Raw genomic sequence first — 15,709 nt, 5'->3', positions numbered from 1 at the left:
AATTTTGAGAAATCACAATACAAATAGGAAGATTTTTTTCACCAAAAAAGATAAGCATGTAAACAATGCCAGATAATTCCAACCCTATGTATAGGTTATGATTATCCAGCTCAATGTCCAGCGGTGATGCAGGTCAGTATGGAATCAGCCCTCAAGATCATCAGCCCCAAAAGGAACCACAGGAGACACTAAGTATTTGATTATCTGAGGTAAATTTGATCCATGGGATATGAATTATGGGTAAAGAACTTGCAAGAGCTCTGCAGCCTGCATGAAAAACATGGAACTTGACTCTCACAGCACAAAGAAATTGCCAGTGTGGAAGAAAACTTGGGTGGGTGGGGCAGCATGAAAGCATGTGAAGTTAACCTACCTTCTCCTGCAAAAGCTGCTACCACCACACGTAACCAACTCGGTGGCAACTGGGAAGAAGATGGATATAAGGCAAGGCAGGGAAGTGGGGCCACACCAAGACCAGAAGTTCACCTTCACAGAAAAAAGACTGAGGCATGTCAGGGTCATTCCAGAGTGTTCAGCTAAGGCATAGATCAATAACTCAAACTGACACATCAGAGAACAAAGGTCCCGGGTCCTGTAGTCAAACAGGCATTGGGCTTTCAGTAGATTGGAGCTGGATATGGAGCCAGTGGCCTTCCTGACAAGAGATTCCACATGCATCGTGCCCAGGCCCAGGCCTGAGACCTTTGGGAGGACAAACAAGTTCATGTGAACAGAGTATGGAGAGGGGGATGAGCAGCCCAGCTTTCCACAGTGAAAAGTGCCCCCCTCCCCCACCTCATGATGGCTATTTAGGAGAATGCTCTCTGAGTAAGGGAAGAGGGTACAGAAGAGACAGAGGGCAGTGCTTCATGATGATAGCCTCAGAGACTCAATGAGGAAAACTGAGACTAATCTCTTTTAAATTCACTTGCCACTCTCCTGGGTCAATGTCAAGTTTACAAGACAAATTCTCTGTGCAAAATGAATGCTGGTTGATATACTTTTACAACTTTGAGCTCTCGCTGAAATCCACCCCCAAGCCCTGTTTCCTCCTAAGTGAGAAGCCCCTTACAGGACATCTTTGGGCAATAGAAGATGTAAGAGGAAGATGCATCTTGCCCACTGCACCAAAATTTTAACTGCCATAGAATCAGAGCTGAGTTTCCAAAATGCATTCCATATAAACATTTTCTCTTGTCACCCATATTAAAGTGGTTCCTGAGTTTGTCATTTCCTAGAAGTGGTCTAATGATTTGAACTTTCATGATTCCCTCAAAAGGAAGTAAGTAACTTAAAGTCAATATCATTCTCAATGATGTTGACCTTCAGGTACAGAGGTTGAATTTTTTTATATGCTTGAAAACTCAGGGTGGTGAGAGGTGAGAGAGGGAGCAAGGGTCCTTCAATACTAAGGGACTTAGACAAAAATCAACTACAGGTTGAGAAAAAGAGCAGGACAAGCCCAGGCCAAAAGCTGGAAGAAGGGGACATGACACTGTGATGAAATTCCATCGGCTTTAGATATTAGCAAAAAATGCCCACGTTATGCTATGGGAAGATTACATTGCTGTTTTCTTCCAGATCCCAGGTACTAGACACTGTGCCCTTTTCAAGGAGAGCAGACCCTGCCATAGAAGAAAATGGTTTGGTTTTTGTTGTGTCTGATGAAAAAGAGAAAAGGGTGATCAGCATTAAAGGTCTCCCAGGATGGTGCAGACATTACATTGCCCACAGCCCCACTGGCTCCAACTGCCTGGGTGCCATTTTCATCCACCTCCACAAAGGTTTTATGGACAACTTTCGACAAGTACAAACTGGGATGTGGAGAGATTCCAGTAAGATCAGCCTTCTTTCCATCAAAGACATCTGTGATGCCCATGTCTTGGAGAATAGAGTTGAGATCATAGCTGTCTTCCAGGGTGAATTGGGGAAAGGAGACAGCTACTCTTTTTTCTGACATATATTCTGGACTGCTCCAGGCCACTATTTTTTCATAAGTGATGTTCCTTTCAAGCTACAAGATGAAGAAAACAATATTAAGGGTCAGATTATGAGCCTGCAAAGAATGCCCCAATTACTTCTCAGGGCCTGAGTCTACTCAACGATAGTAACAATCTTCAAGTTCTTTTCCTACACCTCAAACTACTCTGATTTCATTTAAAACTCCTCCAAGCAAATCTCTTTTCTCTTTAGAAGTGTCATAGTAATATATAGAAATGTTTAAAAATGCTTTTAAAATGCCTAAAAAATATTAAGAAGGTTTTAAAATGTTTAAATTAACTTTCCTTGAAACTTAAAGTGTGATATTAAGAACACATTCCCCACTGCCATGAAGCGTATGTACCTCATAGATAAGGATTTGAACTTCAGTAAATAACTCAGAGTGACTTGTCAAGATAACCTCTTGAGTGAGTGATGTACTCTCCCTAGATAACCACATGTAGCCCCTCGCCCTGTTTGAGATAAACATGTGTGCGTTGACGTAGTTCATTGATAGCCACCTGGACTGCTGCAAATGGGGTGCAGGCTTTAAAAATGGGGATCCTGACCAGCCCAGGGCTCGCCTGTCAAGACACCCACAAAGGCACGTCCTTTTGTCAGTCCAGCAAGTGACGCCGCTCCACGCTTCTCTTCCTGCCAGCTGACAGAAGAACGGCTAGTAACTCTCGATTGAGACATGACCAAGCTCTCGGGTGAGGAACACTGACTCCCTGCATCCGGACAAGACCAGCCTAGCTGCCGTACCCCAGAGGAGACAGCACTACCAGGATCCCATTTAAGCCTGTACCCATAGCACCAGGAATTGTGTGAGTAATAAAGTGCTGTGTGATTTGCAACTTCATATATTTCATGTGGTGTAATTCCTCCGGCAATTAATTGAATTATTTTGCATACGCTTAGAATTTAAATTAAAGCTTCTGGTCTTTTTTGGTCCTACGCCTGCCCCTTGGTCCTGCTTGCATAGAGTAGCCTCTTTGCTAGCAACTACTTGAATGTCCCATACCTGCACGGTTAAAGTTTATCTCAAGGGACGCCTTAAATCAGTGGTTCTCAACCTTTCTAATGCTGCGACCCTTTAATACAGTTCCTCATGTTGTGGTGACCCCCCCATCATAAAATTATTTTTGTTGCTACTTCATAACTGTAATTTTGCTACTGTTATGAATCGTAATGTAAATATCTGTGTTTTCCGATGGTCTTAGGCTCTACAGCAGCGGTTCTCAACCTGTGGGCTAGCAGGGTCACCTAAGACCATCGGAAAACACAGATATTTACATTATGATTCATAACAGTAACAAAATTACAGTTATGAAGTAGCAACAAAAATAATTTTATGGTTGGGGTCACCACAACATGAGGAACTGTATTAAAGGGTCGCGGCATTAGAAAGGTTGAGAACTACTGCCTTAGATAAACACTCCAGATCCTTTCCCAGGATCTACTTGGGAGAAGAAGTTACAGAACAACTTGAGTTCCAGTGTTTTTTGGGGTCTGTTTCAAAGCTCAGTTTATTAAGTTGGGTGAGCATGACCAAGCCTTGACATTGGAAGTTCAATCTCTTCTATAAAACAGAGATAATACCATCAGGCTCCTCAAGGATTAAACAAAATAATGTATTTAAAATACTTAACATAGTGCAGACACATAATACATTTTGAATAATTGTCATTATTATAATTACTATCCAGTGTTTCTCTCTCCCTCTGTATCTCTTTACCCTATAGGATGTGTAGTTGAGCTCCCCAGCTTTTATTAATCCCCACCTCACACACAATCTATTCCAGTATCAGCATCTCCACTGCTATCCAAGCACAGGCATCCCGAAGCAGGATTCAGCTAAAGTGTCTTTAACTGAGCTATAGCAAAATAGTCTGAGTAAGAGGCCAGCAGTCAGAATGTTCAGGGAAAAAGAAACGCTGTCTTATCTGTAGCAATTCTCAAGTTACTCCCCATCCAGATTCAGTGATCTGGAAAAATACGATTCCAGAGAACAAAATGGGATTAGAGAGGAAAGCCATAGCCTACATGTTTGGCATTTTTTTCTTTTCTAAACAAGTGAGGAATAAATAGCTCAGCGAATTCAGATTCTTATATATTATTTGCTTATCTCAGACGTTTCAGATACCACCTTGCCTCAGGAGGTAAATGGTAGATGGTGCTGCTCTCCAAAGATCTATAATGAAACATTTTGGAGAGACAGGAAAATGAAGTTTTACCTCCTGTAGGCCCTTTAGGTTATCTGCAGAGGGAGACGGCAGGAGGACGAACATGCTGAGCTTGCCCTTGGTATACGGCATTTCAAGGATCTGTGCATTCACCTCCTCTATGAAGCCCATTTTAAACATACCCTTTTGATTCATCATCTTCACAGTCTTCTTCTCATTCTGCAGCGAATGAACAAGGTAGAAGGTCAGGACTGCCATGATAAGCTTACAAACTCACATGGTCCCCAACTTCTCTGAAAACAGGGGTCCATTAAGTTGAGCAGGGTCTTCCCCAGAAGTTCGGAGCCACACCAGTGACCCAACCTAAGAGTCATCTGCCCACAGGCCCTTACTTTGCCAACACGTTTTCCTCCTGTGGTTTTAATGGATTATTCAACTCCTAAAACCATCTATTGGTAGCTTGTCTATCCGGGCACCTACTCACAGCCTAGCCGGCAGAAACAATCCCTGCAGCTCTCTGTCTTTTATACCTCAGCTACCCCAGCCTCATGGCCTCACTCGACCCCCTGTCTGAGCTGGACTGAATGACCCCACCGCAGGGCCGTGGGAACCTTCGTTAAATGATAGTCACCTACATAGTAAATAACAATACCTGTTCCATGTACTTCCATCAGAGGCAAGGGCACAGCCCCAGACACCTCAAACTTCAGATAAGCTCACAGTATGGGGGTGGGAGGACTAGCAATCTACAGATGAGGACATGAAGCCCTTGACAGTGATCCAGCTAACAAGTGTTGGGCTGCGTCTGACTTTTCCCTTTCCTCCAATTCTACAGCCTAGTGGTTTAGAACACGGGTTTTTCAGGCAAACACAGATGTGAATCCTAACGCATGGATTTGGCTACGTAACATAACCTTTGTGGTTTCTTCCCCTCAGCTCCTTAGTGGGAATAATAATAATATCACCTATTTTCATAAGATGATTTTAGGGAACAAATGAAATAACAAATGGAAAATGCTCAGTGCAGTGTCTGACGAGAGAAAGAGAGAGAGAGAGAGAGAGGAAGAGAGAGAGAGAGAGAGAGAGAGGAAAGGAAGAAAGAAAGAAAGAGAGAGAGAGAGAGAGAGAGAGAGAGAGAGAGAGAAAGAAGAAAGAAAGAAAGAAAGAAAGAAAGAAAGAAAGAAAGAAAGAAAGAAAGAAAGAAAGAAAGAAAGAAAGAGAGAGAGAAAGAGCTCAATAAACTCCAGATATTGATTTTGGTTAACAGCAAATGTGTTCTTATTATAAATGCAAGCTATAACCCAGGGGTCTAAGCTTTAGATTTGAGTATACATACATCAAACCATTCTTAGTGGAAACTGTGAGTGGAATCGTTAGAAACCACACACATGCTCTAATATAGTACCTCACTTAAAGAGAAAGGTGCATCAACTGTGTTTCCAACTTCAAAGTATTTTTCCCATTTGGCTCTGAAGTAAACAGCATTCACCAGCACCAGGACAGTCCCATTGTTAATGGTATTCTTGCTGAAGAGTTCCTTGATTTTACCTAAAAAAAAAAAGAAAAAGAAAAAAAAAGAAAAAAAAATTCCAGAGAATATCTTAAATATGAATTGTATCAAAATTGCAGACAGATTTGTTTCTTACTGCAGCTTAACATGCCCAGGGCTAGAGAGTGTCTCATTCAAGAACTAACCCAAGAAAATTAAACCTCAGAGTCCTGGGTGGGGAAGGAGTAGAGGTAAGGTTGGGAGCGGTGGGAGGAGCATCTAATTCAGAGCCCTGTAACTGAGGGCGGTTTTCTGGTTCTATCACTGTGGTGGGAACTTGGCATCAGACATCTTACACCCTGATTTCTTCTTCAGAGTAGAGATCCTGCTGCCTGATTATATTATCACGTCCTTGAGAAAAAGGGCTCTTGTATAAACTTCCTGTCTCAAGCACTCATCACAGCAGCATACATATGCTTATGCATAAACAAAAATGCACATAAATGTACGCATCAAGGATATAAAACCTACCTTTTAGAGACTTTCACATGCCTTCCCTCATTCCATCCTACATCACCCATGAGAAGTAGATATTGTTATCCTTTCTCTATAGGATAATAAACCATAGCTCATGAGGACTGAGGCCACACAGCCAAAAAGCAGGGAAGCTGACTGAGATCAGTCCCCGGGACCTTCCCATTCTTGGTTCAGTGCTGGGCCTCCTTCCACAATAGCACAGCCCTAATGCAGACCGGAAAAGCCCATGCTATCAGGCAATAGTTCACTTTCAGTACACATCCTTTTCTACCTCAAAATAGCAAATCAACAGTACCGTCACAGGAATGCATGCCTAGGCCTGAGCACCTTAAGAAGATTTCCACTTAAATCTCATAATAATACATTATTTTGTCACCATATATATTTAAAATACTCTGGGAGAGTTAAGCAACTAAAGAGAAACTAGACATTCATACCTTAATCTAAAGTTTTTCCTCTTGGCAACTAAATGAAACCTTAAAGGCATGGGAAATTTTTTATGGCATGTGAAAGAAGTGAAGACAAATAATTTTGGAGTTTGGTTATTCCCCTCAAGGAAAGGCCAGGCAGGAGGACCCCAGCCCTAAGCCAATGTGAGGAAGACTGGAGATAGGGAGAGGATAGGGCATATTCCCAGGTAGGAAAATCTTTACTTGAAAAAGTAAATTAAAATATTTGACTTCTGTTATAAGGTGACATGAATGGCACGTCAGAAAGGTGATTTCTTTATTTGGGCTCATAGACTCTGCTTTTCATTTTGAGAAATTAAGATTTTATGTTAGTGTTAAGGGTCATTCCTGATGACTCTAACTCTCATTAAACAATCCATCATCTATCCAAGTATTTGGTAAAATCCTTCTGGTCTATATCTTAATATCTCTCAAATTCATCCACCTCTCACCATCTCCACTCTTGTCTACTTCTAAACTGTTCTGCAGCCTATAATCAGAGATGTCTTTTAAAAGATACATTCCCGGCCCTGACTGGTATGGCTCAGTTGGTTGAACATCCTCCCATTCTTGGAGAGGTCCACCAGTTTGATTCCCAGTCAGGGCACATGCCCAGGTTTTGGGCTCAATCCCCAGTATGGGGCATGCAGGAGACAATCAACTGATGTTTCTCTCTCTCCCTCTCCCTTCCTCTCTCTAAAATAAATAAAAACATTAAAAAAAAAGACACACTCTCTGTCTTAAACCTTCTCTAGCTTTCTTTTGTTCTTAGTTCATCATGTAAATCAATTCTGAAAATTTCTACACTTGGGAGGGTTCTTATTAAGACAATGGTACTTTGTATATTAATTATAAATAAATATAACACACTAAAATAGCTATTACAAATTTGAAACTCCCTACAGCTCAATTAAAGAATAGTTTTAAAATATGCTAAATTATTTTGTTGTAAACTAGGTATTGTAATGGGGTCCCAAATATTTCTAATATGACAGACAAACTCCAATATCAGTGGATATTTTAGAGGGAAGATGAGTTTTGATTCTATAGGCAAATGAATGTTTAGTGCTGAAAACACTGGTGTGGTTCAAAAAATTAGAATGGTCAACAGTATCAAAGAAAACACTAAATTATAATGAAAGTATTTACAGCATTATAAATATTGAAACAAGAAACTGAATCTATGAGGAGAAACTATTTAGAGTGTGCAATTGTGGGTTCCATTTACTAAAGAAAATACAAATTATGAAATTTTATGGAGGTAAGACATCTTCTCATTCCTACTCCATTATTTTACAGATGTGGCTACTGAGAACCAGAAAGGTCATCAACACCAAGGTCATTTGAGCAATTGAACTGCAATCAGTCCCAGTTTTGTGCAGTTTCTGTTTTGCTTTAATGCAAACATCACAGCAGTGAAGAACCCTGTACTCTGCCAAGTTAAGCACAGGTGTAAGAGATGGGCCATACACAATGACTGATACTATTCCAAAGTAGTGCAATTTATGTCTTTTGGAACAGCCATAGAGATGGCTTACATTGAAGAAAACATTAGAAGGAGGACAATAAAGAGTAGAGGGTAGATGGAGATCAATGCTCAGAGGGGTCATGGCTGAGAATCATGGTTTGATGACTGGGCTGCCAGCAAGCAAGGCAGGGAGGCAGATTGTATTTAAATATGACGGGGTGGGGGGGCGGCGGGGCAGGGGCGCTGCTTTGAGAGCCCCATGTTTATACAGTCCATTCAGAAACTTCCATTTTGCTGGGAGCTGGATGAAGTTGGAAAGGGAGTTTCATATTAAAAAATAATGCCATCTATGTTGAACTCAAATGTTCACCACTCATCACTATCTGAAAATCCCTCTTCACTCAGAACACAAATTTCTAGTGAAAAGTTGATAAGAAGGATTTTATTATTTCCATGCCCTTATGAATAACTAGATTCTCTTTACAATCTTTTTACTGACCCTTTAAAAGAAATGGAAAGAGTTAATGTCCTGCTGACCCTGTGCTTGGCTAAAAGGCACATCACCTTTATGGTGGAGTAGAGAAGCGACAGTAACTATAGCACCTGCGCATTTTAACTGTTTGACACACGCGAAAGAAGCTTTGGGCCCAGTCCACACCTGTAAGCATCTGGTCCCTAGCAGATGAGCAATGTGAAAAGCTGGGCTGAGCTTTTAAATGGGAAGGAATACCAGCTACAACACGTTTGGTTTTTCTTACCTTGGGATTGAGATTCAACCCAGAAGTTAATCTTTTGTCTGGACTTTTCAGTGTCTTTCCGGAAGTCAACACTTTCAATCGTTGTGTGATAAAATTGAATCACACCATCTAAGTACTCCTGTTAAATTAGAACAAAAGGAAATCATATCACTATGCTAATAGTTAGGAGTGAAGCAGTCATGGGCCTCGTCACTCAAACTGGATGTGTGTCAGTCTCTGTCTACCCCCAGTCTTGATAAGCCAGACATTTCAGCTGCTGCAGTGACAGTTTCAAACCTAGAATGCTTGGGTATGGGGCAGTCCATAGTTATAATGGCACAAGGCTTTCCTACCAGATAGCCTTGTATTTGGACATTCCATTTGTGGAGACATCACAAGATAAATATCAAGTATCTTGAGCAACTTAGCTGTAAAATGCTTCTATTCCAAAAAAATTAAACTGCTAAATTGTTACAGAGTTTCTGTTTGAAATGATAAAAAAGTTTTAGAAATAGGGTGATGATTATGCAACATTGTGAATATAATTAATGCCATTGAATAGTATATTTAAAATTATTAAAGTGGAAATTTTTGTTATAGATATACAATTTTTAAATTAATAATGTAATATACCAAAATCATCAACTTGTACATTTTTATTAGTAATTGTATGATATATGAATTTATATCTCAATAAAGCCAGATTTTTAATAAAACAGCATGTAGACTCTCATTTCCATTGTGAGAAAACTACTTATTTTGGTCCAAGTAGGCTGCCTCTCCCTTTCTAGGCCAGCCCTAGGCTGTGTGGCACATTTGCCATTGGTCACTCCCCTCATGTTTAGTGCCATGTATATGGCTCCTCCTAGTGGTGACAGAGGAAACTGAAGCCCAGATTCAGATGAAACTTGTTCTAGGGCAGTGGTTGGCAAACTCATTAGTCAACAGAGCCAAATATCAACAGTACAACGATTGAAATTTCTTTTGAGAACCACATTTTTTAAACTTAAACTTCTTCTAACGCCACTTCTTCAAAATAGACTCGCCCAGGCCATGGTATTTTGTGGAAGAGCCACACTCAAGGGGCCAAAGAGCTGCATGTGGCTCGCGAGCCGCAGTTTGCCGACCACAGTTCTAGGGACAAAGCAGTGTAGACACAGAGACAAGACAGGTGCCTTTTGACTCCAAATATAGTATCCTTCTGCTACCCTACTCTGCTCCTTAAGTGAGTACAGTTTCTCGGGGCGGGGTGGGAGGGAGAGGCAGGGTGGCTTGATGGTGGCACCAAAGGTGATTTTAGGGAAGTGCCTTGGAAGGCAGGGGTAGGAGGGACAACAGGAAGAGGAGCTACCAAGTGCAGCTACCAGGCACCTTGGTTGGGAAAGAGGTCACAAGAGAAAACATTATCAAACTCACACATGCTCTGAAGGCTATTAGTCCTATGACCCTCTTTCCATCCACTCTAGCCCACTCACAAGAAGCCTCGTAAACCGCCCAAGTTGAGAACTGGGAGGAGGGTCATAGAAGCCATGGGAGAGGAGGTGATCCTGGACATCCCACCAGTCCACAGTGCACAACCTGTCAATGAGGTCTGTGTTCTAGATGGCGGGTGATTTGTAAATAGTATGCTCCATGATAGCTCTAAACACCGTTCTTGCCCAACTCACCGGACAGATTGGAAATTCCTGCTCTCCATAAAGCCTGTTAGCAATACTCAGGGTGTAATCAGATTTGATCCTATCTAGTTTGGAGAGAAGCTGCCCAAAGTAGCAACTGAGAAGTTCATTCCCATCCTTTGAAGACTCCACCTAACAAAAGAAACAAAATGTGGTCTTAGCCAGTTCAAAGCAAATTGGCTTTGTTAGCATGTAGGGGAGCAAGATGAGATGAAGAGAGGAAGGAGGAGAGCAGAGAGGTCCCAGTGGAAAATTATCCATGAAAAATACATCTGGAGACAATCTTCTCTGCACCTGCCTCTTAAGCTTTTTAAAGTGGAGGGATATGTAATTCTTGCTCCTGGTTATGGGACAACCAATAAAAATTGTGTGTGTTAGTACAGATTTCAGCTGGAAATAAAACAGGCAAAAGGGGGAGGGGAAGAGTAAAAATCCCACAGCTAATCCCTCCTCCCCTTACTGCCCTTCATCCTCAACCAGGCTCCATCCTGGGGAGCTGTGGTCTGTAAAAGTAGGTGAGTAGACGATAACAGATTCTACTCTTTAGGAAAGTGGCTTACAGCCAAGAATGTTTAAGACACATAAACAGATAGGAATTGTGGGTCATGTGGAGTTATTGCTGTTATTAGAGCTGTGGATGATGGCCAGGACATAATGTATGAGGATAAACAACCATCAGCACCACAGGACAGCCAGCATGAATGGTTTGTAAAGACGAGGAGCAGGAGTTTACAGGTGGCTCACCTGTGGAGGTTTGGTTGCTCCTTTCTGCCCTTCCGGAGGGCTGTCAGCCAGTGCCTCCTGCTCTTTGTATTTCAGACAGGGATCCGGTGCTTTGGTTTTCTCCTGGGAAAGTTCATCAAAGTGGAGTACCTGCGTGATGACGGCATGGGGCCTTTCAGACAATAGGAACAGCTCAAAGTCTGAAGAGCTTCAGAAACATTTTAATGATGTGACTATGACAATGATTACATAGTCCGACAAAACAATCAACAACAATTTAAAGAAATGTGGACATTTCTTTTGATTTGGGATGTGAGGTGGGATGGAGGGGAGATCAACTGAATGCTACCCACACTCCCTTAGGACATGTAGGAATGACCGTGACTAAATTAAGAGTATCAGGTATTCCTAAGACTGTCACCTGTGGCTATTGACCAGTCTGAATTAACTTTGAAAATACACACCGGATTTTGAAGACTTGGTATGAAAAAAAAATAAGAAGGTAAAATATCTCATTTAAATTTTTAATTGATTACATATTATGATAATATTTCGGATGTATTGAGTTAAATAAAATGTATTATTATTATTAGTCTCACCTATTTCCTTTTACTTTTTCAGTATGGCTACTGAAGATTTTTAAATTACATATATGGCTCAAATTCTATCTATGTTAGATGGTGCTGATCTACAGTTTCAAATCAATCAAGTGAGGGAGGACAGGAGAAGACACGTTGTCCAGAGCATCACGGACAGTTAGGAGGCCAGGTTTGCTGGCAGGTGACACCCGAGTGCCTGGAGAAAAAACACCTGAAACCTGACCTGGATGATGCCAACCACACTCTAAAGCTAAGTTTTGCTAAAGAAAGAATACCAAATAAAAGTAAGTGAATAAAGTAGAATGACCCTAAATGCATTCTGCCTTAATCCAAGAATTCACTCCTTTGTATTAGGGACAGTAGTGGGGTTCAGATCCAGGGAAGTGTAAGACCAACCTCAGGAGCCTGTAGTTTATTTGGGGAGTTGTTCTTTTTCTTTCTATTTTTTTTCTTTTTTTACTTTTTATACTAAGTATTATATTTGTATGCTGCTGCCAGTGTATATAAAATAATCATTCTTGTGAAATAGAAATTCATGAAAATTCAGAGAGAGATAGGTGTTAAGGGCTGACAAAAGCAGAAGTTTGTGTGGAGTGGCAAATGTTATAGGATAAGCTTTTTGTACAGGCTTCAGATTTAACTCTCTTTGGATATTCACCGGTTCAAGAAAAGTGGTTTAGAACACTTTCAAATTTCATTTTACTACAAAAAGGAACAAACTTTCTGGGGTCTGAAGGGATTGGTACTTGAAGATACTCCAGTCAGCAGAGGGTCATGTTGAGCATTCTGCAGACAGAATTGTTTCCAATCTGCAGCTGCCTGGGAAACCTTCACGTGGGTGAGCCTGGCCTCCAGCTGGAGCTGTTGAACCACTTTCATCAGAGCAGTGATGCTGGAAGAAGCAGACATGGTTCACGCGAGTGCGGGCAGATTGGTTGGTAGCGGTCACTGGTCGCGGGTCCGTGGGGGCGAGAAGGTGGGGCAGCAACCTGAGAAGTTGTTCTTGCCGCTTTCATTCATTCATTCTACATATCTGTATTGGGTGGCTACCATAAGCCAAGCGTTGTTCTAGGACAAAGATGCATGCCCTCTAGGACATTACATTCTAGTGGGGAAGACATTCAAAAAGCAATACAGCCCTAGCAAGCTTGGCTCAGTGGATAGATAGAGCATCCGCCTGCAGACTGGAGGATCCCGGGTTTGAGATTCCGGTCAAGGGCATATGCCCGGGTTGCGGGCTCGATTCCCAATAGGGGCATGCAGGAGGCAGCCAATCAATGATTCTCATCATTGATGTTTCTATCTCTTTCTCCCTCTCTCTTCCTCTCTGCAATCAATAAAAATGTATTTTTAAAAGCAATACATGTAGTGAGTAGTTACTGTATGCAGTATGTAAGAAAATGAAAATGTCATGCAGGGATGGCAAAGCCATAAGAGGGAATCTTTAGGGATTGGGGCCAGGATGCAATGTTAGATTGAGAGATCAAAATAGGTGAACACTGCTCAAAGTCCTGAAGGAGAAAGAAAGTTATAGATCAGTTATCTGTGGCAAGCAAAGGGAATGCATCAGGCCCCAAGCAGCAGAGGGTTGGGCTTTCCAAGAAGTCAGGAGGCCAGCATGGCTGGAGAGAGAAAGAGGGGGGATGGGGAGACATGGTATCACCAGTTACCTGGAATTCAGATCCCCAGACCTTCATGGGCCGTTGTAAGGACTCTGGCTTCTATCATTAGTGAAATTAAAAAGGGGGGTTTTAAGCAGATAAGAAATCGGATCTGACTTAAGTGTTCAAAAGACCTTTCTGGAAGCTGAATGGAGAATACTGTCAGTGGAAGCAGGAAATTCCTGAGGAAATTGTATCCAGGTTAGAAGAGACCTCAGGGAGGTGGTGGGAGGTACCTGGTTCTGGGTAGATCTCCAAAGAAAAGCCTGTCTTTTCTGACAAATTTGATGTGAAGTGAGAAAGAGAGGGAGTCAAGAAGGACTCCGGGATCTTTCGCCACTGGACATGAAACTGGCGCCTACTAAATATTTACTTAATAAAATTAATGAAAGAGAAAACACATACACATTAAAAATTACTAGCAATATTGGTATCAATAATTATAGAGAGAAAGAGCAACGGACATGCAGACAGATAGAAACGGAGAAGATGAATCAGAAAAGCTGTCAGACTGGGAAGGTTGGAGAGATACCATAAACGAGATTGAGAATTCATTGAGCCTCCAAGAATAGTGGGATTGAAGAGAAAGCAAGGCAAGGATATAAATGAAGACTCTGAGCAAGCCTGGGGTTCAGTGAGCAGCTTGACTTGCCAAAATGGGATTAGGGTCTGGCATTGAGAGTGGACCCAGAGTTACTGCATCCGTACCCGGTCGATCTGATGTGCACTCTCACTTCTGGCCCCCAGACGGACCATGCCAAGGGCAGCTGAGAGGCTCAGAGGACAGAAGAAAATGTTCTTAGCACCATCATTTTTGCTTATCTCTTGAAAAAGATCAAAGCAAAATTTGGAGTTTGCTGCAATGAGAGATTCCATAGTGAAACTGATGACAGCCTAAAACAAACAAACAAAAACAAATTATAAGAGAGATAAAATATTTATCAGAGAAAAATAAGTAGACAGTTTAAATACTCAAGATATAATCATATACAGTTATTCAGTAAGCTATTAAAAACTGGAAGATAAAGTCACCATCATCTGGTCTATAGATATTGATGTCAATATTTATAATAATACAGATAGAGATCTATTTTTATTCAGTGATGTTGATTCTTTTGCTAAGGCTGCCATAACAAAATACCACAAATCAGGTGGCTTAAACAACAGGAGCTTATTCTTCCTCAGTTCTGGAGGACAGATGTCCATAATCAAGGTGTTGGCAAGATTGGTTCATTCTGGAGGCTCTCAGAGAAAATCTGCTTCATGCCTCTCCCTAAGCTGCTGGTGGTTGCCAGCATTCCTTGGCATCCTTGCTTTGTAGAGCCATCATCTCTGCCTCCATCTTCACATATGTCTTTCCCTGTGTCTTCTGTGTGTACACCCAAATATCCCTTTCCCTAGAAATCATTGGATTAAGGCCCACCCTAACCAGTAGTTTGACTTCATCTTAAGTTGACAACATCTGCAAACACCCTATTTCCAAATAAGATCACATTCACCATTGCTGGGGATTGGGATTTAAACACATCTTTTGGAGGGCAAAATTCTACCCACTTCATGGTGGAACTTCCTTTATTCGGGTAAAATCAAGTCAAAGGCTACTATGTCCCCATGGTCAAGTTAGCAACCAAGAAAGCTTCAATCTACCCCCTTCTCTTGGTTCTACTTAAGACATTTGTCTGGACTGTCCCTGAATTTTCTATGGCAGAATACATGCCCAAAAAATTGTCATGGGTCATGTCCTTTGTTAATATTCTCACTTCATTTTTATTCATTACATATGAAACTTATAGGACTTGAAGCACTTTAATCAGTCCTTGATATTGTCCAAGAGGTAATAGAGGGTTGAAAGATGCTGAGGGTTTAGAAGTCATTTGGTTTCTCTTGACAATGTAGAACCATAAGTAATGGAACCAAAGTAAGGGAATGACTTCCCTTAGGACAGCCCTTGACCCAGCCCCATCCCAATAATCTATTCCATAAGAATCAAGACAACTTTACATACTAGTAGCTCTCACTTTGGACCTATCCCCCTCAAATAAAATGTCTTTGTCTTTTGCCTATGGATATTGTATATTTCCAAGATGGAAATGTAAGCCCCTTTATTTTAGTTTTAATCATCAGACATATAACACATAACAAGCATTAAGAAATAGTTATTGCTTTGGCCCTGGTCAGATAGTTCAATTGGTTACAGTATTATC

General features: G+C 41.4%; 2 protein-coding genes across 3 annotated transcripts; both read right to left on the bottom strand.

Annotated features, from left to right (window-relative positions):
* Positions 1–1,609: 1,609 nt before the first annotated feature.
* Positions 1,610–14,396, bottom strand: SERPINB12 (serpin family B member 12; the record flags this gene model as incomplete). 2 transcript variants are annotated; one of them, XM_079785318.1, is made up of 7 exons in its annotated part: positions 1,610–2,014; positions 4,218–4,385; positions 5,572–5,714; positions 8,868–8,985; positions 10,514–10,654; positions 11,267–11,395; positions 14,214–14,396. In XM_079785318.1, 7 exons carry the CDS (start codon positions 14,379–14,381, stop codon positions 1,610–1,612), a joined length of 1,272 nt encoding a protein of 423 aa, XP_079641444.1. The 2 variants fall into 2 exon arrangements, with proteins under 2 accessions (XP_079641444.1, XP_079641445.1); XM_079785319.1 differs by having other exon boundaries at positions 11,321–11,395; positions 14,214–14,381.
* On the bottom strand, positions 12,457–12,753 carry LOC307107808 (guanine nucleotide-binding protein G(I)/G(S)/G(O) subunit gamma-5-like; the record flags this gene model as incomplete). Its single annotated transcript, XM_079785321.1, has 1 exon — positions 12,457–12,753. One exon carries the CDS (start codon positions 12,751–12,753, stop codon positions 12,547–12,549), a length of 207 nt encoding a protein of 68 aa, XP_079641447.1. The 3' UTR covers positions 12,457–12,546.
* Positions 14,397–15,709: the final 1,313 nt, after the last annotated feature.

Source organism: Cnephaeus nilssonii, assembly GCF_951640355.1.
Source record: "Cnephaeus nilssonii genome assembly, chromosome: 11".
Classification (NCBI taxonomy): domain Eukaryota; kingdom Metazoa; phylum Chordata; class Mammalia; order Chiroptera; family Vespertilionidae; genus Cnephaeus; species Cnephaeus nilssonii.
This window is presented reverse-complemented; position numbering and strand designations above follow the sequence as displayed.